This window comes from Falco peregrinus, chromosome 17 (assembly GCF_023634155.1).
Source record: "Falco peregrinus isolate bFalPer1 chromosome 17, bFalPer1.pri, whole genome shotgun sequence".
Classification (NCBI taxonomy): domain Eukaryota; kingdom Metazoa; phylum Chordata; class Aves; order Falconiformes; family Falconidae; genus Falco; species Falco peregrinus.
Window position 1 is genome coordinate 5,473,952 of NC_073737.1, and position 23,593 is coordinate 5,497,544.

Consider the following 23,593-nt stretch of genomic DNA (forward strand, 5'->3'; position numbering starts at 1 on the left):
TTTGCAAATTGATTTTAGGATATTCTTCATGACAAAATTTTTGTTTCAGTATAGGGGAAAAAGGGGCAGACAACAGTTAGACATAAAAAGCCTTATTTCTTCTGTAATTTCATGGCAGCAAAAAGTCAGGATCACGTTTTCTAGAGTGTTGAATGTCAGCAGGTTCCATTTTGCAGATGATGGATATGACACTATGCTGTCTGTCTAGGGGAACAGCATCAAGCGTCCAGCTTTGTCTTTTCAAATGAGCTTTTATTTTGTGTTGGGGTCCAAGTTCCATTTCCAGATGTGCCTTTGGTGTATTCTTCTCCTGTGGGGACTACCCCTCTGTTGTTTCCAAGTGTTGAAGATCAGGTTGTCTTGATCCAAGTTCTCCAGAAATCCCTTCAACACCAGAAGAGAGTTTGGAAACGGCTCTCAACCTGACTTTTTTTTTTTCCATTATTCTTCCCATTATGGTATGATGGGAGATCATCTGGCCATTGGATTACAATGATTTAAGCAGGCACCCAATTTTCCCATCCTACGGGTCAGTCTGCTCTTGAATGTGTCCTTAATCTGGCATTGTGATCTTGACACTTGGATGGGGGTGGGGTGGGGGGGGGGGGTGTTAAATGTCCAGCTCTTAGATCAAGAACATCTCAAACTGGCTTAAGTCAGGACTGCCTGCTTGCTTATCTCGGAACAGGATGACGTTGCGGGGGAGCGGTATAGGGAAGCTGGCATGCCTCAGGAAGCCAAGAACATCTGGTGTGGGTTAAATCTAAACAGCAAGAAATAATGCACATTCGGTTTTGATTGCTGTATTGAGCTGGCTTGTGCAGCACTTCGCATTGTTAATCAATATCAGAGAATTGCAAATGCATTTTTAAATGGGGGAAGTACCCAGTTAGAGAGGAAAGGATCTTCTAGAGTCAATGGCTTCTGACTGCAGATTGTTGTGGTGGGGGGTGTGTGTGCGTCCAAATCTCCTTGAAAAGCTCATGGCAGAACTACCCTGACTCAGCACTGCTAAGAAGAGCAGGATGACCCGAGTCATGGGTCCATGGAGATATTGCTTCAAGTTTTCTTTTTGGAGCAAACTTTAATGCTAACATTGTGTTCAAGTTTATAGTGCAAGAGGGGAAAAGAGTTGCAAAGGAAGGGGAGTGCTTAAACTGCAATGAAACTGTGTTGTGAGCTCTTTTTTAGGTCTTTTTTTCCAGTCTTTACAGTACTCTGAGGAATATTACATTAATTTGGATCTGAAGCGAAATAAGTGGTTTGCGTAATTGTGAGGCTCAGAAAATTGAGACAAAACCTATAACTCTCTAGGAAGTGAACTGGAGGTCTCAGCCTCTTTGCAACAAGGTGGCAGGAGCAGGTGCCACATTTGGATGGATGAGGAGGGAGGAAAACTGCATTTTGTCTGACAAATAAATGGAGTATGGCAATGGCCTTTAGCACATGTGCTTGCCTGGCAGCAGGATGCACAGACTGGTACTGTGAAACGGGGAGTTTTGTATTAGTGATGCTTACATTCTCTGTGTTTCTTTTCCAGTCAGATGGGACCATCCTGGCTATCGCTTTGTTGATCCTCTTCCTCCTGCTGGCGTTGGTTCTTCTCTGGTGGTTCTGGCCTCTTTGCTGCACAGTGGTAAGTGACAGAAATCATTAGCACAAAACAGCAATTCAGTGTTGACTGAATGTATGAAATGAGTGGGAAGGAGGCAAAGTTTTCCAGTAAGAAAGAGCGTAGGACTGGTCATTGAACAAGACAGCATTTCTTCCATTGCTGGCACTGTTCTGCGCTTCTATTTCATCTGCCTGACCTTTGGATTATACCCATGAAATAGCAATGTTGCTAATGTACAGACCTTGTCAGGAGCCTTTTAGTCTTATTTATTGATCACAAAATGGAAAAGGTTTGCAGAAACATATTAGTTGCCATGCCTTTTTAGGAAGGAATGGCTTTTCTGGATTTTCTAACCCGTGTCAGTATCTCAGTGCTGGAGGGCTCCTGTAGAAGGATGAACCCAGGCTGAAGCCCTTGTTCTGCCTCAGGTACAAGGAAAAGAGATTTGTAAGTGTGCAAATTTTTGCAAGATTAACTTTTCTTCCTGGCTCGCAATTTCTGAAAAGCTCTTTGAAATATCCAAATGACAGTTTCAGATGAAGCACAACTATGCTTCACTGAGCATTATCTTTCTGCCACGCTTTTCACAAAATGTTCTTTGCAGTTAAAAAGCACAGTCACAGAGTTAATAATTAAAAAAGGCAGACAGAAATCAGGAGAAAACAGAGGAGAAGGAAGAGGTCAAGGGAGGCAAGAAGGCAATCACAGGACTTGAGACAAGCTTTTCTCTCACACGCAACCCTGGTGTTTGTCTGCAAGGATCTGTCATAGCCCTGTATGTCTCTGCTGGTCATCTCCTAGGTCTGCCTTTCCCAGTAAAGATCAGGGCAAAGGCTCATTATTGCGGAACGTACAACGAAGCTTGTGAACAGTGAAGCTCTGCTTTTGCTTTGGGTCTTGTTCATGCTGCAAATATAGAACAAGAATTAGGGATGTATAAATGTCAGCAGAATTGGAGTCTGTTTTTTGTGATTGTCTGCATGTAATGTTTCAGATGTTTCTTTCAAAACTGCCCAAACTGGCTCTAGTTTCTGTGTCACCATCATTATTCCCAATTTTAAATCACTTACCCAGTGCTGCAAATTTGCATCTTGCTGTACCAAACCTATGATCCGGTGCTGAGAGTTCTGAAGCCACAAACTGCAGGAGCAGTCACATTTGAGGATGAGTCTTTGTCTGGAGATACATTTCTCTGTCCAGAACAAGTAGGGAAGTGTTGCAGGGAAAATCTTAGTTGTCTATTTCTGTTTCTGGCTGGAAATGCTAGGGGGTAAAATGCTTCTTTTCACAGTAGTTTGGCACCTCTGTCCTGAGATGAAAACCAGAAGGGAAAGAATATTTATTTGGACTTTTCAGAACAATAAAAATCAGTTCTAAAAATGGCCAGAGGATTAGCAGGGTGGTAGGTTGCTTGGAGCAGTTATTTGTCTTAACTAGATGGCACATTCCCAGAGAAGCTGGGCTAACTTCTTTGTTGGCGCATCTGCATAGAAGTCAATGGAGATATGCCCTGTACAGATGTTTACACTGGGGTTTGGTGGAGAATTGAGGTGTTGGAGAGGAAAAGCTCTAAGTGATGCTGCCATTTTAAGGTTCTGTTACAGGAGAAAGATGAAGCTGATAGGAAAAAGGCATAAATAAAAGCAGCAGGGCATGGAGTAAAGGGAATATTGTGAGGGTAGTATGGGTCTGCTGCAGTGGGATGATATGAGGATAGTGGTCATATAACAATGTTCTTGAAGTGTGGGAAATACAGTCCCCATAAGCAAGATGGGTGCAGCAGAGATAGGGAATCGCTTGTCCACATGAAACTTTCAAAGGTTAATATTTTCCAGTCTTAAATTCTGTACTTAAAAGTTAGTTGTAGCTAATCTCTCCTCCTTTACCTCCCACATTCCCTCTTAGCAAGGTCTTCAAGTGGGGACTATCTCACTGATACTTTCCAAATGTAAGTCAAACACATTCCTTTACTTGCTGGAGAGGTTTTAGTTCAAGAGCCTGTATGAAATCTCTTCCAGCTCTCTGGGATGGCAGTCCATTATGTTTGGCAGTACATTAGCAGCTAAGATACCTGACTGTGTATTGCTTACCCAAAGATTCTGTAAAATTATAGATAAATTCACAGAGGAATACTCAGCCTGTAGGACTTAGGGTAGGGAGAAAGAGAGCATAGCAGTGCTTATTTACTAGTTTGGTAATGGCACATTAAGGAGTGCAGTGTTGTCCAAAGCACAGAGTGAGTTAAGGGCAGAGGAACTGGCTTGCACAACAGGCAAGAGAGGCAGGCAAGCAATAACCTCTAATAATCAAACCGCAGACCCAGAGACACTGCTGTGGATTCAAGCCCAGGGATGTTTCAGAGATAATTGTGTATGTGTCCAGGGGACAAAAAAAAGAAAAACAACACAACAAAACAAAACCAACACAACTCTTTCTGACCAAGTATAAATTTGTTTCTGAGTGACAAGCACATTTCTAAACACTGAAATTCCTCTTGGCATGCTTTTTAATTAAATAGGAATCATTATTATCCAGCAATTCTTCAGGAAAGACACCAAGCCAGCTTCATCCCTGGAGTAAATGGACTGAAGTCAATAGACTTACTCTGGAGATTTATCTGGAACCCAGTATCTCCTTGGCATGAACTCATAAAGAAATGCTGTTTCCAAACGTATCCAAGTTTATTGGTCTCAGAAGTATTCTGGGATGAAGTCTGGAATTTACCACTCAGTTTACAGTAGATGCAATTGTTGCTTAGTGGATCAGAACAATAATAAGGTCTTTGCTGTGCCTGACACCAACACAGGCAAAATTTCCCTTGATATCTGTGGGGGGATATTACAAAAGCATGGGAGCCAGTCCCTAACCTTTCAAAAGGTTTCAAGGATGTTTATTCAAAAACAGCAGAAACCAAAGAAAGATAATTCTGTTAAGTGGACATCCCCAGCACTGTGCACGTTAGAAGAATGATGGCAAATACAAAGACAGCTGTAATAGGACGGCCCCGCTTTTCCTAAGCAGAGAATATCTGCAAAACAGCACATGCCAGATCCTGGCCTTGTTGATGTTAGTGGGCATCTTGCTGTTGTCTTCCCGTTCCTCCTCTTTCCTGAACACAGTATAACCTGAAGGAGTCTGAGTGATCATAGTAACTGTGTGTGCAAGAGGCTCTTTAGGTGCCCAAGGGTGAAATTGTTCTGGGTAGGAGGCCAACACAAGGCTTAGGTTTAATGTTGATGTAAACCAAGTAGATTTTAATGTAGATGTAAGCCAAGTAGATAACAAGCCTCCAAAACTGTCTTAAGGAGGATTTCACAGGCATGTTGTTAGATCGGCTTGAAAATGGAGCTGATTAAAGCATTGTGGATGTATAGTGAAGGCATAATCAATACGATAGTTGGAAGGCTTGTCTGTGCTGGGGCAGTTTCCCTGTGCCAATATGCAGCACCACACTAAGCAAGTGTCCCCCACGGAGCTGAAGTGGTGGCTCCAACCAGCCTGCCCCAAGCCTTGAGCCAAACCTTAGCTAGGACTGAATCTTAGCAAGGGGTAAAATGTGGAGGGTATGAGTGGAAATATCTCTGTGGTGCGGCTGAGACTCAAAGCATTTCCCCACATGCTCGTACATCACATCTCCTTACAGCTTTATGAGTCACTTTGCCTCCCTTATGCATCAATACAGCGTGGCCTGAGTGGGGAGGGCATGAGAAGCTGGTCTGTGTTAAATGCCCACTTAGAATATACCCACCATCTTGCTCATTTTTATACTGCAGCTTTTTTAAATACAGAGGTGTGGCTGGCATATAAATGAGGTGTTGGTATTTAAGGATTTAACACCAGTTTTAACTTTAAAGCTGTTTTCTGGAAGGAAGCATGGAAGAACCCAGCAATTTGTTTGGCTCTATTTGTGCTGCAGCTGACCAGAAGTTTTGGAAACAAAGAGCTGGATGGAGAAAATACAGAAAATATATATTAAAACCACATGAAAATCAAGGCTAAACTGGAGGAAGAGGAGGGGAGGAAATGCATAGACTCTATAGCAACCTTCTGGAGTCATAAAATTACATGGTATACGTTGGCTTGATGGAGATTACTTACAAGGGCCCACGTATTCTGATTCCCACCCGCTCCCATGTGCACATAAGGCACAGTTTTTCTGCAGTTGTGATGATTTTGGGAGAATGGAACACAGGATCATGAATCATCTGAAACATTACCGAGACAAACCAAGGAAGAAAGACACAGATGTGCAGGCAGAAATTGCTTGCGGACCCCACCGTCCTTGCCCTCAGTTCAGATCTGAGCTATTGAGACAAGCGCTTACCCAGCGTAATGTGGTAGTTCCACTGAGTTTATTGGAGCTTAATGTGGTGTGTGACATAGAAGGTCTGAATTCATGCACGCTGCCGCAAACGGGCGTCTTTGTTTACAGCACAGTCAACCCAAACATTTGGAGGTAGCAATGTTACTGTAGGTTTAAAGTAGTGTAAATAACAGAAGCTGACTTTGCCATTGCTGTGCACAAAGGTCAGCAGGAGGATAAAAAGATGGTGTTATTAAGCATCCGGAGTACCCACAGCAGTTCACTGCTCCTCTTAGCCTCCTGTCAGTCAGGTCAGAATGGTTTAGATATGCATATAGTGCTCTATAACTGGCCATCTTTAAACAGCCTAGCATGGATCCTGGAAACGGCATAGCAGAGGCATTTTGCCTGGGCTAACAGCATCAGCTCTACAGCAGCACAGTGGAGCAGCGGGCTAGCAGAACTGTGTGTGTGCCAGGCACTGAACTGGGGTGCTTTGACCTGCTACTGTGACGTGTCGTTACCAAAAGGTTAAAGCCAAATTCTCCAAAGCGTCCATCAGTTCTGAGGTGTCCGAACTGGAATGTCTTCAGGGAGTTCTGTTTTTGGAAAGTGCAGAGCTTTGCCTTCTGAAAGTTAGGAAGGTAGCCATTTTCCTTTAGATGAGTGCCTAGATTTCAGATTCCTAAACCATTTTACTTGCTATGCATTCCCTTAAGGCTAGACCCAAAAGCCAATTACATTAATCTTGACCAGGTTCAGCACCCTTTGCTCCAGACCACAACAGATACTTAAGGCAAAGGAGGCACTGTTGTTCTTTGCCCTAGTCTTGCATGGGAACTAATTAACTCAGTAAAAATGACGAGTTCTTTTGCTTTTTCCCTGGCCGCCTCTCATCTCTTCTAAAGAAAGTTGGCTCAGCCCAGCTAAGGAGAAAGAGACCTTTAGGACGTAGTCTTACTTCACCAGAAAATCCACTAGCAATCAGTGAGTGAGAGCAAGGGCTTCTGCATATAGCTGAAAGTAGCTAAGATGTTTTCCTTTAGTCCAGAAAATCAATTTCATTTATATAGTCTTTCAAAGGAAGTGGGTCAGACTTGGAGCACACCCCACTGATTCTGGCCTTGTTTATCTGGGTAAGTGGAATAGCCGAGAAAAAGGAATGACCTTTGCAGATGCAGTGTTTTCTCATGCATTCCCTGGAGAGCTGCATGCCAGCCCCATTCAGTTGCGAACCGTGCCAGGGTTAATTAAATGGAGAGCTTTTCTTTCCCCTCCATGATGTCATGTCTTTCATAAGTGGATGACGTTGACATGTACTACGATCTGTATTGAATGTGGTTTGCACAGGTCAGTTTGAAGTCTTAGGTGTGAAACAGCCTTGTCTTCTAGTTTGAATGAGTTAAAATTGAGATTCCTGGATCTGCTTCCAGGCTGGCAAGAGAAGTTAACTTAAAAATATGAGTTACCTTTCCCACTGGATTTCATTTACCTCTTACTGGTATGTCTAGGATGAAGAATGTATTGTATGGCAGATGAAGAAATAGAGACATGCTCCTGCTTGTAGTAGAAACTTTGAAGTGTAGACCAAATCTGCAAGGATTTGGTGGGTACTTAAAAGCCATGGCAGATATGAAACAAATAAAAACGAAATGTTCCTTTACCCAGCTCATAACTAAACTATGAAACTCTGTCACAGGACTTAGAGGAGGTCAGAACTATAAATATGTAAGGGCGGGGGGGAGTGTCAGATCGGTCATAGTTAATGCTATGAAAAAAACCCTCTGGTTATTAGGGTAGCAAAACCCACATTCTGTATTTTCCAGAAGAGTGAAGATAAGTAAGGACAAAAAAAATGCTCAGTTAACTTCATGCTACCTTCTCAGATTTTAGTCCTAATTAGAGGCAAAATCCTTTATTTCTTATTTTGTACTGTTTTCTTGTGTAGCCTTAATTTTAAATGATGATCTGTTCCATCTTAAAGCAGATAAACTTCACTGACAAGAAACACATTGTCCCTATTTATCATATAAAACTCCAGGGACAGTTACTGAGCATGTGCTTGCTGGACACTGTAAACTGGTGGAGTTTTCTGGTCTCCCGAGATGGAAAACATGCTAGACACATTCCTGGAATAGGCAAAATTTGGATTCAACGTGTGCTTTCTTATGCCTGAATGGCTACAGAACTTTCAGGGCAACAGAAAACCAAGCCTTTCCAATGCTTTTAAACTTCTAGGAGGTCACCAATAGCATTCCTCTGTTTTTACACTGGGTTATTCATCAGAAACAGCTGATGCTGTTTCTCCATGCAACTGTGACATCAGGGTGGGTCAGCTAACAGACTTGTGTCAATCACATGCATGTTGAGATCTGTGATGAAAGGTGATAGAAAGGCAAAGCATTACTTTACTGTCCTGAATTTCACAGCTAAGTGTGTAGCAGTGCTGACAACTACTCTCAAAGTTCCTTCCCCTGCCAAGAAAAAGCCATGGCCACCTCTTCATCCCTCAGGCCTTTACTACTTGAAAACAAAAGACCACATTGTAAGGTTTTTATAACACGATGATGGTGTAGGAACCCTCAGGTATTCCTCACCTAGCAAGCAAATATAGTTGCTGAACAATCATATTTTTCTTCTTTCAAACACAGGGACAGGAGATGCAGTTGCAGCAGCAATCACAGAAATGGCTTGGGGTTATCAAAACAATTGCAGCACACATGAACAAACACTTGAGCCTTGCCAAGCTAAACTAGCCTAAGCATTTTGCTTGGCCAGGCATGCTCCCAGCTGATCGCGTTCGGCAGGTCCATGTGTGTCATCTGGCGAGGCAGAGGGAAGGCGAGAGGTGCAGCCCAGAACAAAACGTGATGGCCAGTGTGGGCTGTATGCTCACTGGGTTCCCTGTAATGGCATTTTCTTGCTTGCACTTGAGTAATTGTTTCTATGTGTGCAAAATGAGCAGGTGTAAGGCACCGCCTTTTGGCTCTGGGACCTTGTTATTCCCATGTGGCGCTTGCCTTGCTCACTTGTGTGAGATGGTGCAACGGTCCCATTTGCTTCACTGCCTGCAGTACCCCAGAGTAAGGGTCTCCTGCATATAACAGCTCTAAGTCTCCAAAAGGGAGAAGGAAAAGATTTGTACTGTTTGTAGACCAAAAACCTTTCCAGACCGGGACAGTGAGACAGAAAATACATTTTTTCATAAAGCTTGGGTTTTGAAAGCTCATACAGGCTCACAGGCAAAGACGACTAAACTCTACCCATCTGTGGACTTGTCCAAACTAACCAATCTGTGTTGCCAAATTATGGGGTGTTCAGTTGCTCTGCACTTTAAAAATTGAAAGAATCTTTATTTTTTTTCCCCTCTTGGACTGTGATAGAAAAAAACCTTGATCTGTTTATAGAAATCAATTAGTTTGCATGCACGTGTATGCATATGTTATGAGAAGGAATGCAAATGTATGAAAAACACAGCCATCTCTTCATTTCCAAGTCTGTAATCTCAAGAGTTTCTAGTGATACTGGCTGAGAAGTTGTGTTTGAATGCTTAGCTGGACCAAATATTTTGGACAGATTATCATGGTGTTTCATGCCAATGCAAATGAGAGAAACTCCACTGAAACCCATGATGTTCCACCAGCACAGGGAATTCCCCCGGAGGGAATGGGGCCACTTCCAGTAGGTATATTTTGGATCAGATATCTGAAATTTCTCAGCGTCCAATGGGTTTGGATTAAGGAGTTTGGTTCAAAAGGAGGTCTGTTGACAAGTGCCACTCCTCACGCTGGCCAAAACATACCTGAAAATGTGGCTAGAAAAGTCTTCTGTGTATTTTGGTGCACTGTACATGCTGTGTCAGTATTTATTGTGTCAGGAGACACAGAAGAGATCATGCTGTCTCTGTCTTAAGCCAAGGAGCAGCACCATGCCGGTTCCCATCGTTTCTTTTCCACTGAGCAGGACTCTGATGCAGACAACATTCCAGCCACTTTTTGTCATTTGCTTTCCACTGGGGCAAGGGCTGGCATCCCCCAGAGCTGCAAGCACAGGCTCGGAACCGCAGGGTAGGCACAGATGGATGTGGTATCAGACGCTCGCCAGCTCTTGCTAGCCAGCCTGCGCTCCTCTGGCGCATCACCCCTCCTCTGTCTTCCTGATGTGGTCAGTGGCTTTACAGCCACGGTCTGACCCGCAGTTCTGCTCTGTCGGGATGAGCGATGATGTGAGCAGGGCAGCAGGTGCACCTACCGCGCTCCTCAAGTGTCAATTCGTGCTTCCACATGAGCTTTCTGCAACTGTGTTTATAAACAAAGATTCAGTGTCAATTCCTTAAGCACAAAGATTCTTTGGCAGGGGTCCCCGGGGGCACTGCAGGCCACCACAAAAAGCCCTGCTGCCCAGGAACAGGTAGTGACAGAGCTCTACAGCCATCGTCTCTCTGGGCTGAGATACAAACAAAGGACCCGATCCAGCCCCCATCTCCCTAGCCAGAGGCACATGCTCCTCATTAATGGCCACATTGCATGACTCTGGGTTTGCAGAGGAAAATAAAAACAGTGAGCTCATCAGAGAAGGAAAAACACGAGTGAGAGGAATTGTTGTAAATATTTATATCTTCAGGGCCTTTAATGTGATTGTCATTTTCTCTTTCTGCGTTTAAGTAGCCAAGCTGCGATTGTTTGGGACTGTGATTTTATTTTTTTTAAGGGTAATTTTTAGGCCTACACATCTGCACCCCATGCCTAGGCAACGTCAACACCTAATACCCGGTCCTGAGAGGAGCTGAGGACACTCAGTGCTATCTCCACGGGCGCTCAGCACCCTGGCAGCATCTGACTCATGGCCTGGTGTGGAAAGAAAGAGCTGCCTTGTCCAGATGGATTTAAAACTACTGGAGAAAATCCATCCTTGGGGCAATCACATTGACATGACTGTTTGGATTCAATCTGTTGACTGCAATGGCTGTGTGCTGGGGTGCGTCTCGTGTAAGGGAGAGATATTTGACGTGCCTGTATGCAACTCCTTTCCCTTTGGAAAGCTCTCTGTTGCTTTTGGAGTGGAGGGCTGTGATAATAGCCAACTGCCTGCCGAGCCCTAGATGCAAACTTTTTGCATGAAATAATAGCCTCACGCCCACATAAACCTAAATTGTTTCTATGGAGAATATCCTGGACTGGTATAAAACCTCACCCTGCTTGCTTTATTAGAAACCCTAGGAGAGCCTCAAATGTATATATATATGTTTTTATATATTTTTTAAAGCTTATGAGAATGAACTATTTTAGCCTGATAATGTGAAAAGCATTTTTCATGAGAGCAATGAGGTGGCACAGCCTTCTGGAATGAAGTACGGGCGTGGGAGACAGAGGCTGGGGGTTTATTACTGCTTTGCAATGTCTCCAGGGCATTTTTACTTCACCTTCATTTTGCTTTCCAGTCATTTTTTGGTTCAGGCTATAAATTATTTGAGGCAGGATTTGTACACAGATGCAATGCAGTGACCAGTAGAAGGAGAGGCTGACTTTAGCATGGTCTTTCAGGTGAAACCATGATTGCTATCTGTTGCTTTAGAGCCAGCACTGACTGTGGCTCCTACTGGGATTAGCGGGCTGGAGAATCAAGGATATATGACTTTGAATTTGCTGGCACCTCACGTAGGGCAGGGGTCACCTAATGAGCAACATGAGTCTGGTGGTGTAATTAGGAAGTCTCTATATGGCAGGGCTTTGGGATACCTCCTGTTTCTGCTCCTACTTTCAGTGACTGTGACACCAGTAGCACACGTAGCCACCCTGTAATCACACAGTATCGTAACTGAGTTCAGAGATGTTCACACCAGCATATCCTGTTGTTCTCTCGTTGGGTTTTTTCAGGTGACATTTGAATTGTGCTAAAGAACAAAGTATGAACTTACTATTTTCTTTCTCTTTGATCCTTCTAGATCATCAAAGAGCCCCCCCCACCTCCTGCAGAAGACAGCGAGGTGAGTAATGCTGATTACCTGGTTTCTTCAATGTTTAGGACAAGATTTTGTTCAGGTTTCTCACAAGAGGTTGTGAATCTACTGCGCGGCAGTGTACAGACCACTTAAACTTTTGTGCTCAGCTCTGTAGCCTTGAAGTCAATAGTGGTTTAGCTAAACTAGGGGCTTTTCAGCTGATGTCTGCCATGTGTGTTTCACTCTGCTCCCTTTGCTTTCTACAGAGGTGGAGATGCGGTGTTTAATTAAGAGTGGCTGTAGATCCATATATACGGTATATACATATATACAGTACCATATATACACCGAGCAGGTAGGAAAGGACAGCAGAGGCAGACAATACTTCCACTTGGTCAGAACAGCACTACAGAGTTAGGCTGTGATTCACAAAAAGGATAACCCTTAAGCATATGTTTAACTTTGAAGTTAATGGAACCTAAACATATGTTTAACTGCCTTCCTGGAGTGGCACGGTAATGATTTTGATGGTTTAGCATATATAACAGCTCTTGGCAGCTGAGCGGTAACTCACGATGTTGAATCCTTGGACTACAGTTGCTGTGAGTGAGGGCAGCCCACGGTCTTTGCAGTGTGTCTGAAGGACCAGTTTCTGAGCAGATGTAAAATCCCAGTGAAATCCTCTTGACACCAGAAGAGCTGCACTAGCCAGGGAAGTTTCAATGAAGAAAAATAGTAAAACAACATTAAAACCCTCATCTTAATTCTGCTTATGCTTTTTAGATGAACCTAGCAACAAATGGTTTAAAGCTATGTCATCGTTACTTAATTAGCAGACTCCGCCCAGAAACACGCGGAGATTTTTTTTATCTGCCTCTTTCTATGTCCTTCTGTCCTTTCAGCAAGCAGTGAGTCTCTTCTTTGCTTTCACGGTTTTGCTCATGGGATTTCAGTGAAAAGTCAATGAGCTGTGTTCAGGGTGTGTTGATGTCAATGGGAGTTTTTCCATTGACTTCACTGGGGTTTGGATCAGCTCCTCTTAACTATGCAAGTACGAGCAGACTTAGATCTACACTCCACGTGATTTGGTTAGTTAGTTTGTCTTGCTTTTTGCATCTGGAGACAAATTCACTGCCTGCTTCAGCTTGCAAGTGGAAAAGCTTGCTGAAATGATCCTCTCTGTGCTCTCCATGAAGTCTGGCCCAGTGAGCGTGCTCTGCACCAAGGCAGACACCCTTAAAGCTCAGTCCTCTGCAACACTATGGAGGTGGAATCCAACCTAGCTTCTGCTTGCACTGAGCACAGAGAAATAGCTCAGGGCAGCTGGAGCCAGGGACAGTACTGGAACCTTCATCATGGTGGCACTCATCCCCTCAAAACAGGCCTGAAGCAAAACTCCAAATCTGAACATTCCTGGCCCCAAAGGAGACTTGCATTTGGACCCAGTGCCCCCCATGCCTCATCTGGCCTGTTTTCCTAAGCAGACGTTTGTTTGGGCTGTATGTAAATCCACTAGCTTTGTTAGCTTCTCTCCACTGGATTAAAAGGAAAACATTAACCTAAAGTTGCACATGCTCTGTTCTGCATCACGCGTGCCTCCAAGCCAAGGGATTCAATTGCTGAAATTAATTAAAATACATCATTCTGGAATGCTGGGTCACTGGCCAAGGACTGGAAGGGGAAATTACATCTCTGTGCTAAGAGGGAAGGCCCGCTTCACGTATAAGGAAGCCTTTTATCAAACCGGTAAGTGCTGCAAAAGCAGACTAGTTGCTGCAAAACAAACTAGTTGCAGCAGACCAGTTGTTTGCCTCAGGTTAAGTGTAATTAAGGTGGTGCAAAGATATTTCTAGGCGTGTTATATTTTCCCTCAACCCTGATTCTGACAGAGAGGAACAGTCTGTGCAGCTCTTTGAATGCGATAGTGCTCAATTCATCTGCCTGTTTGACAGCTTTCCTTCAGCAATGTATTTGCCGCTGGCTTTTTATTTTAAACTAACCTGGTCTTGTACTGTGGAGAACATGGGGCAAATCTCTCTTTTAGTAGAGAAGCAGAACGTTGACCAACTTGCTCTCAGGCTTGCTGCTCGTAGACAACAACTTTAAATGCAAACTTGTCCAGACCTTGGTTGTACCCCGAGTAGGGCACAGCACAGTGCGTGAAAAATTGCATTAACTCATACCTGTCATTTACCTGCTTCCTCGTTAATGCAAGAGATCTGTACAGTCTTTTGGCTATTATTCTTACTGTTCTGGGACCCTGGGACAGGGGTCTTTGGTTACAACCATGTTCCAACATTGCAGGGACTAATCTGATGGTGTCATTTCACATGTATTTTTCCACCAGAGCACATCCCCTAAGCTCAATACTCAGTTATCCTATAGCCATCTTCTTCAATTAGCAGCCAAAGGTTTCTTAAAAAGGAAAATATGGTTTACACTATTTTAGAGACTGTATAGCATCAGAGCAGTGCTCAAAAAGCAGTAAGGCTTGAAGCTGTGACTTGTACCATGCATTTTTGCCCAGACAGAAGAGCTTCTTGCTAGTGGAAAAACAGCAGAAGCTCTGAAAAGATGCACTGCATTGGTCCCATTTACTCTGACAGAGCCTGATCCGCAGGATGAGATTGGCAGTAGTATGATGCTTTCAGAAAAGGCTGGGTACTCCACACTTTCCACTTTGCTCAAAACAAATAGAGGATGGGGTTGATTTTTTCTTACGTGTTGCAGATAGCTTTCTCCCTTCCAGAACACCTAGCAACTGCTCATCTCCAGCAGGAGAGTGCTAATCCCTTAAGCAGCAGCATTACAGTTACAGTAAGACTTTTTTTTCTTCTCCCAAAAATCTTGGCAAAAAAAAGGACAAGAGGAATTCTTGCATCAGCAGATCTGGGAGCTGAGGCCCATATGTCTTTGCACTGCAAGGAGAATGCATTATACTGTAGCAATGAAGGGAAAGTAGCATTGCTGTCAAACCCGCCAGAGGTTTTATTGAACTCTACTTTAAAGGCCTTTTGAGACATATTGGAGACATGCTCACTGTTGGTGAAGGAAATCATTATTGGCTAGAAACTTCCAATTAATTCATTCAGAAATTGCAAATGTCGTCAACTTACCGCTGTGCTCCTCAGACAACGCAGGATGCTAGAGGAGGTTAAGCCCAGATGAAGGACAGATGGTTTTACTTACAGCCAGGAAAGATTGAGTTAATGCCAATCGGAAGAGGTGAATGCCTCCAGGAGCCAGTGAGCACCTTTCTGGCCTGTGATTAGTCATTGATGGTGGATCAAAACCACATTCTTCTACCTCCAGTGAATAGGAAGGCTTTTTCTAGCCCTGCTGGAGGAGGACACAGCTGCTGTTATTCATGTGTCTCATCACCTTCAGGCTGGCTTTATTGGAACAACTCTTACTCAACTGAGACCAGAAGCTTACCCTGAGGCTGACTATCGTTCTTATTATAGCAACCCATCTTTTTCATCAAAAAATCCCAACCTGTAGGGCTCTGCAGCTTCCAACAATTTTCCTGTTTACTACCTGACTCATGCTGGGGGTCTGCTGCTGGTGAGTCCCACAGAAAGACAAGCTGACTGTGGTCAGAGGGTGTATAAACTGCAGCCCTCCAAAGTATCCCCAAGAGGCACACTCTCCTCTTGTTGCTTCCTTGCTCTGTAAACAGAGACCAGTCAATGTTAAAATCTACTGCTGGATCTTCATTTTCTGTCATAGCAGCGCTTTCTCCCACAGAAGGGATTCAGGGACACAAATTTCCCTGAAGTCTGGTAAAACCAGGCAGAAGATCTACCAGATGACCAGAGCGTGTCCTTTCCCCGTCACTCAGCCCCGTTTTTTCTGTGCTGCTCTATCATCCAAGCTCCACAGCCACCCTGAGCATGGCACCAGAGCCAAGCCACCAACCAGCCTGTAACTGGATAATTTTTATGTCTGTTGTCATCTTACCCACATACACCAAAGCAAACACATACAACAAAGTCCTGGGGAGAAAGGATCATTCAGCAGCACAGTCATGAGATGCTGAAGGTAATTATCACTGTCATGGGAGGCCAGCATGAAAAAGAGGAATTTAACCCACTGCATGGCAGCTATTGTGAAGCCAATAGATGAAACCACCTGTTCAGCCTGAACCACTTTGATCTTTGTGAGCTAATCTCTTTCTCCCACAACTGAACATTCATGAGACTGGAGGATGGCTAAAAGGGATTCATCTGCTTGGGGAGCTGCTTGCACCCTCACTTAGTGGTGTTTATATTAATCTTTTCCAAATTGTTTTCCTTCCTCTCTCTTCCTGAAAAGCCTTGCTGGGGAGATAGCAAAATAAGCTCCAGAGAAAGGATCTGACAGGAATTTTTTGTAGACACCAGGGCAGGAAATGCATTCCATTATTCCTGAAATAAAGCCAGGTCACAGTGGTATGCCAGCTCTTTTCCTTTCCCTTTACTTCCCTTTGACAGTCAGTTGGAGAGATATGGGAGAAGGAGAAAGGTAACCTTTCAAGAGACGGGCATTTACAAGAAAAAGATTTGGGATGTTATTGGCAATAGGTGAGGCGTACGCATTACACCACGAAGGAGTGGAGTTTCATAGCCAGATTTCATGTGAAATGTCAAAGTAGGCCCAGCACAGAAAACTCAGTTAGTGTAGAGGTGGTGGAAGTTGGGTTTAGTCGCATCATAGTTGCAATGGGAGTGCTGGTGTTAATTCCGTTGACCTTAGGAGACCTTATGTCATCTTCCTGTAGCTCAGTGTCTGAGCTATAGAGTGAGAAAAGCTCAGTATCCTTTCATCTTCATCAAAGCAGGGGTTTTCTCTTAACTCTGCACGTGCAGTGCTTTGCCCTTGGAGATATAACTTCAGGCAAGATCTTGAAGAATCTGTACCATAGATAAACTAGGAGTTTCTGTCATTAATAAGACCAACAAAGGCTGGTTTTCCAAGCATTTGTGTGTCAAGAATGAGTTTGTATGTGGATTTTTGGTACCTCGTGAGAACTGAGGTCTGTCTTCAGCCTGCTCCGTAGTGGAGCACCAGTAGAACATCTTCTCTTTGATGGTCTTGTGAGCTGTGAGTGCTTTCTGAGAATAGTTTGCAGGCTTGGGCCAGTGACAGGCAAAGATACGAGAAAAACCAAAGCGATGAGTTTATGCATTTGCAATTTAGACGCCTGGCAGAGTGTAATGTAACAAGCAAAACCTTCCACAGCAGAGAGGAAATGTTTCTTGAGAACTGAGCAAGGTGTCCTCGAAGTGTAATAATGCCTCTGCATCAGGGAGGTGGCCATGCAATTTGGAAATGAGTCCAGCCTTCGGAGAAAAAGGAGGCAGTAAGGAGCCAGAAGCCTTGAGGACAGCATATTCACCTCCATGTTTCCTCAGCTGTAAAATTAGATGATAACATCTCTTACTCAGAGGAATGATTGTCCTGTCATGTCTTACAGCACTTTGTGCAGGCAGAGCTCTCTATAAATGCTGAATTCTGACAAGTTTCAGGCATTGCAGAGACAACTGTGAAAATAATTATAAGGGTGGGGAGAGGGGTAAGTTGTCCAAACTCTTTTTTTCTATCTGGCCAAATTTAGTATGAATTCTTACCCTGAGTGGTTCAGATGTCCCTAGTGGAGCCTAAATTATCCTTGTGTTACCCACAGATGAGGTTCCCTCAGGTCAGGGTCAAAGTATACAGAGCCTGGCAAGGACTCTGAGATAAACACAGATCTTTGTTGTCTGAAATCCAGCAGTTATGAATCTGGATCTCAAACTGTGAAATGTAGCTCTGTCCTGCTTCTTATTTTTTAAAAGAAACTCTAGCTCCATCTAAAGCAGATTTTGGGGGTGGAAAGATGCCAAGTTCTGTACAGTCAGTTTCCAGCATCCTTAAATGCTCTTGAATTTTCCGGGGCTGTTTTTTATACTGCTGCTGGGTCAGAGCTGAAGTTCCGTATGCAATCCTTCCTCAGGCAAAAACCCCATTGCAAAGTGTAGAAAAATATGGGCCAAACAGCGCCAGGACATGAGAATTTGGCCCTGTTTTATTGGCTCAGATCTTCTGAACAAGGCAGTGATTTAGCATGCTGGACATGGGGATTGTATACCTCTTCCTTCTCATTTTCCTGCTGTCTCCCTACCCTGACCCCCAAGTTTCCAGTTGCTTTCCTTTAGCTGCTCACGTGTGCTGGGAGCATATTTGCCAAGTGTGTAGGACATCACTGGTGGTTTGGGTTTTTCGCTTGTATTGCAAAACCTCCCATGCCCTTCAAAACATGTAAACAGACTCATCTTGAAGAAAGCTTGTGACTCCTTTGTTTTTCAAGTGTCCGCTGTTGTCTTTTTGTGCGTGTGCTGTTTCTGTTGTTGTTCTGGCAGAAACGCTCCTATCTTAGATTGAAGTGACTTGCAGGGCTTTTAAGGGCTTGTGGGGAAGATTTCCTAAACCTTGGTATTTCCTGTTGTGAGAAGGCCAGTCTGTGCTAAACTGAAGAGAGCGAAAGAGAATTGCTGAAGGAAAATATTTAGATGGCTTTGATTCCAATTTTTTAAAGAAGTCCTCATGGAAAACTTCATGCAGAGATATAAGTTCTTAGGTTGCAGCAAAGAGCCTCAGCAGCTCGAATGAGAGCAAGAGAAAGAGGTCAGCTATGAAGGAGAAGAACCTTGTATTTATGACTCAATTGTTCACTCTTCCTTTAGATCAGGACAAATTTTGCAGCTGAATTTATGTGTATTTTGAAAAACAGAAATGCTTTTGTTTGACATGAAAAGCATAGTTTGTCTTGGATTTTTTCCTCCAGTTTTTTCAGTTTTCCTACTGGGGAGTTCAAATTCAAAGTATTTTTGGCTTTTCCAGTTTTGGAAAGCTCCTAAGTTTTGGAGTTTTGCCGAATCCCTGTGAAAAATTAAAGAAAGGGGAAAAAAAAGAAAAAAAGAGGGACCATTTTCATTTCTCTCCACATTTTTCACAGGAAATACTTCACGTTTTTGATCAACTCTGCTTTTCTGCTTTGCCAGTTCACAGCCTGAACTGTAGAAATTAAAGGGAAAGGCACTATATAGGTCAGAGCATTTGTGGAGTTGTTACATAGTGCAACAAAGAATATAGAATACACTGGCTAGAACTTTAGGTAGACTCATTTCAAATAAACTTAAGGAGATTTGCTTGATTTGCTAATTTGGCTGTCCCTGAATCTCATCATGAAGGCCAGGGTCCTGAACACATTTAACTTTGTGTATGGCGCTGTGCCATGGGTTTCTGCCTGCAGTACGTAAGGGTAGAACACATTCAAATTTGTATAGGATTAAAGTCTCATTTTTCACACAGAACTTGACTTCCTCCTGGCATAAGCCTTGAAAATCTGTGAAGCCACGTGGACTTCCATGGGCAGCCTCCCTCACAGAGGCAGAAGTTCATTAGAAGAACTAATTCCATTCTTGTAACTTTTCCGTTAGGCTTTTCCATCCTATTACACTTGGCCAGCTCATCTCAAAAAACCCTCCTCTCTGTGCTGGGCATTCATGCTGGCATTGTTTCCAGCTGTGCTCCTAATCTGCCTTCACTTAAGGAGCAAATTTGACTTGCTTTCTTGTTTTTTTCCCCCATTCTGTCAAATCTGAACTACAATACGATGAATTTTCTGGGTCCCGGAGGGTTCCTCCGGCATGGGGAGCTGCGAGTCAGGGAAGACTCCCCAGAGCAGCAGCTCTTCTCTCCCTAGTCACAGGTATGAGTGAAGGGGTGGCAAAGAGGTAAGTCCCACCTTCCGTCACTCACGGCTGGTGTATCAACCAGACTTGGAGCCGAAAGACCCCGGCTCTTCAAGCTATGCTGAGTGCTATTTTGGTGGCTGCTTCTTCAATGATTTTGCAACTTGGAAACAAATTACTTCCCCGAATTTAAAGATGATGAAAGACAGTCTTCTTTAAAAAAAAATTTTAAAAAGGCAAAAATTGTGTTCTTGCTGGAGCTGGACTGTACCTTTCAAGTGGTGGTGGTGTTTATATCACGAAACATTTTCTTTTCATGAGTGTACATCCTCTGGAAAATAACCAGTGAGAGATCACAACCTCGACTGCGCTGGCTCGAGCAGGCTCAAAGGGCCACATAGCCTGTGACTGTTTATTCCTTTCCATCTCTAGCCGTGTTTCCTAACAGTGCACTCCCTCCCTTCTGTTTTGTAGGAGGAAGATGACGATGGCCTCCCAAAGAAGAAATGGCCAACAGTAGATGCCTCATATTATGGTGGACGAGGAGTTGGTGGCATCAAACGAATGGAGGTAATTAGACACCAGCTCAGGTATCGAAAGAGCTTATTTGTGAACTGAGCTGTGATATCGTCCTGCAATTTTCCCAGAAGGAAACGCAGGGGACAGGCACAAACTTCTTTAAGCTTTTTTTGTACATCTGAGCCCAGATCTTTTTTATATAGGAATATTTGAAAGCAAAACATGGATTTCTGAAGTTTGGGACCATCTTTTTCCTCTAGTAGATCCTGGCCCGTGCCTGGGATACAGGAGCAGTATTGCCACACAAATTACAAGGAAACGTTTTTGGTTTTTCTGGAAACTTTCCCCACTCACATTTCTTATAAATCACAAAGAAGTTCAAAGTCTGGTCTCTAGTCTAGAAACAAGCTTCACAGCCTGTGCATCGTCCTTCACCTTGGATTTGGACACTGGGAAAATACAGACAAGGATCTGGTTATTACAGCAGGAATGTAAGTCTCTGCAGCAGCTACTATTGTAATATGCTCTGGTGCCATCTTTTCAGGTACGCTGGGGAGAAAAGGGCTCCACAGAAGAAGGCGCTAAGTTAGAGAAAGCCAAGAATGCCAGGGTCAAGATGCCAGAACAGGAATATGAGTTCCCTGAACCCAGGAACCTTGTGAACAACATGCGCAGGCCTTCCTCTCCTCGGAAGTGGTACTCTCCAATCAAGGTAAGTCCAGACCAGCCTTGTGCTGCATAGGAGGTTTCCAGGAGATCTGAACTCATATCCAGGAGATCTTTTCACATCTAAGGCTATGATGTAGAACAGCCCACAAACCTGTGATCTCAAGATGCTGCTAAAGTAGCTGTGCATGCAGGGGTCCCCCTGAGCTTGTGCCTAGGGAGGTGCTGTAGAAAGAAGCCACATGGGGCAATGGGAATTTCCAACCAGCTTGATCAATTTTTTGGGGTTGCATTGCTTTCTTAGACCAGAATAGGACCCTGATCTTGTCTAGTAGCATAGCTAGCTTCTGTAAAGTGCTTACAGACTCGACTGCACTTCTAAGGTCAGGCCCTTTAGTCCACACTACATATTCCCTGAGATGCAGGGAATAAATAGCATCCTTTTTCCTTAGAAAGAGGGGAGAAAATAGGAAGAAAATTGCTGCTAAATGTCATGAGGGAGAGTTGTCCTCAGCAGATCAAGGGTTGCAGTGTGGCAGATGGATGCCTGCCAGCAGGCATGGGTCATAGGGCCAGGCTTGCTGCAGGGCAGTATGCTTGCCTCACAAGGAGAGAATGCCCTGCAAGAAGTGTTTGGCTGAAATAGAGTGCCTCAGATGCAGAAGGTCAAATTCACACTGATATCAGGTCACATGCAATGCATAGCTGCGCAACAGCCACCCATAAGGAACTGGGAAAACTCCCTCCCTGCCATCTGTCCCAAGGGCAGGCAGCTGTTCTTCAGTTTGCCTCCACTAATACAAATGGTTGGCAGGCACAAAACTTGCCACAGAAACAAGCAAAGCCACTGAAGACTTCACTGAAGCAAAACTCTTCGTTGCGCATGTGAATGCTTCTCGTGGATTAAGAGAAACAAACCACACAAAACAGGCATCAGCTGCGTCATCCAGTATGAGGGAGCTTCAGTGTCAGAAAGCTAATCTTTTGCATTCAGGGCAAATTAAGCTGCCATCAGGAAAGGAGGACAGCTTAACTACTGTATAACTAATGAAAAGAAAAAAAGAAAAAAAAGCCAAAACAACCACACTCCTGTTTCTCGGGCTTAACTCTTCCAGGAAATGCTAAAACCCTTCTTGTCTCTTTTTGGTCTGGGACTGTTTGTAGCAGCCCTGTAGTTATCAGTCTCAGAAAAGACTGAAAATGCCTAATTCATATCCAAGTGCAACCTTCCACCACTGGAGCTTGGACCTCATTTCGAAGACTGGAGATGCTGGTTAGGGGCTTAAAAACCCTCTACAGGCGGTTTATTTGCAAGTAGTCTGCAAAGAGGGTGTGTGTAGCACATGTAGTAAACCTTTTGGTCTACAGGGCTCACTTTATGCTGGGGAATGAGGAGGTGCCTCACTGCTGAAAAACAGAGCTTTTATTCTCCTGGTTTCTTCCTCCCCAGTAGTAGTCAGTCTAGTCAGACATATTCTATTAGCCAAGTTATTGCAATGCAAATATACTACACTGCAGTACACCCAGGTTTCCCTGTGTTGTATCTCATTACTGATCAGCTCCCAGCAGCGTCCATAGGAATTTGGGAAGTCACATGTTTTGGCTTTCCTCAGCCATTGATCTTGCAGCTGGTTCAAATCCAGTGTTGGGAATGGCAAAGATGCACAAGGGAGTAAGAGTGGTTTCCGGAGGATACGGAAATGTGAGCCTCTTTGAAAATTTGGTCCAACGCCTTCTCTCTTTTCCCCCTTAAAGATTATCATCTAATAAACATAGCCTACCAACAAGTCATTTGCAGTTGTGTTATAATGACTTCAACATGTGTTCATGAAGGTTATTCATTCCCACAGTGGAACCAGGTTAGAGAGTCAACTGTTTTCAGTTCAGAGTGGGGAATGCAATAAGCACCATCCCATATAGCTGCTCCTTTGTTCCTAAATGCATTGCATTGTCACTTTGCATCAGTGCAGAGCATTTGTAAAACACACTCATCCCATCTGGAAGACTTTCACTCCTACTGTGTGCTCATGGAAATGACCTCATCCAGCTGAGAGATGCAGCTCCGTTGCTTTTTGCATGCTGTAGTCAGAAGGGTTCACAGCACACAAAGCTGTAGTCTAACCACTGAGGAGCTGACAGAAACACTGATTTTAGCACAAAAAGCCCTGAATACATGCTCAGGCAGCTGGAATCCATGAGGGTACAACTACCTGAGATCATCAGTTGAGAGCTGAGTCCTTTCCCATAGAAAATACTGCGGAATTTCTCCCCTCTTCCTTCACCAGTTCTCACTGTTGGGTTACAGCCTCAGGAGTCTTTCAGTTAATTTTCAGAGTTTATTCTGCATGGTAGGAAATCAGTTCTGAACAGAGGAGTCAAGTTTGTTGCAGATCTGTGTCCCAGCTGGAGATTGTCCAAAGTTCAAGAGAGGCTTGGAGAAAAGACAATGAGCGTAGGGTTCAAGTTCAGTTCTGACTGACTAGAAACAGCTATTGCATTGTAACAGCAAGAATTCACTTACGGGGGGCCTGCAAATATTAGGAGTGTCTCATGGGGAATATATATTCTTAATTCCTTTATACAGTTTGAACAGTAGATAAGAGAGATACTTCTAGAGTATAAGGTTCCAGTCCAAGACCCTGTGTCCACATACTCCCATAACTTTGGGGTACTCCATATTTGGATAGTATTTAGCAGCCTGTGGACAAGAATTCACCTAATTATTAACTGCCACCACACCCCTTATTGAACTGCACCCAAAAAGACAGCGTATGCAGATGGGATAACTGAATTCAATGCTTTCCCCGTGTAGAATTATGACGACTCATCAAAAA

At 43.8% G+C, this 23,593-nt stretch overlaps 1 protein-coding gene across 1 annotated transcript in view; it reads left to right on the forward strand.

Annotated features, from left to right (window-relative positions):
- Positions 1-23,593, forward strand: part of ANTXR1 (ANTXR cell adhesion molecule 1) — a 111,292-nt gene that overhangs the window by 58,245 nt on the left and 29,454 nt on the right. The window contains exons 13-16 of the mRNA XM_005234225.3: positions 1,541-1,636; positions 11,863-11,904; positions 20,049-20,144; positions 20,638-20,805. Coding sequence (XP_005234282.1) covers positions 1,541-1,636; positions 11,863-11,904; positions 20,049-20,144; positions 20,638-20,805 — 402 coding nt within the window. The remainder of the gene's footprint in view (positions 1-1,540; positions 1,637-11,862; positions 11,905-20,048; positions 20,145-20,637; positions 20,806-23,593) is intronic.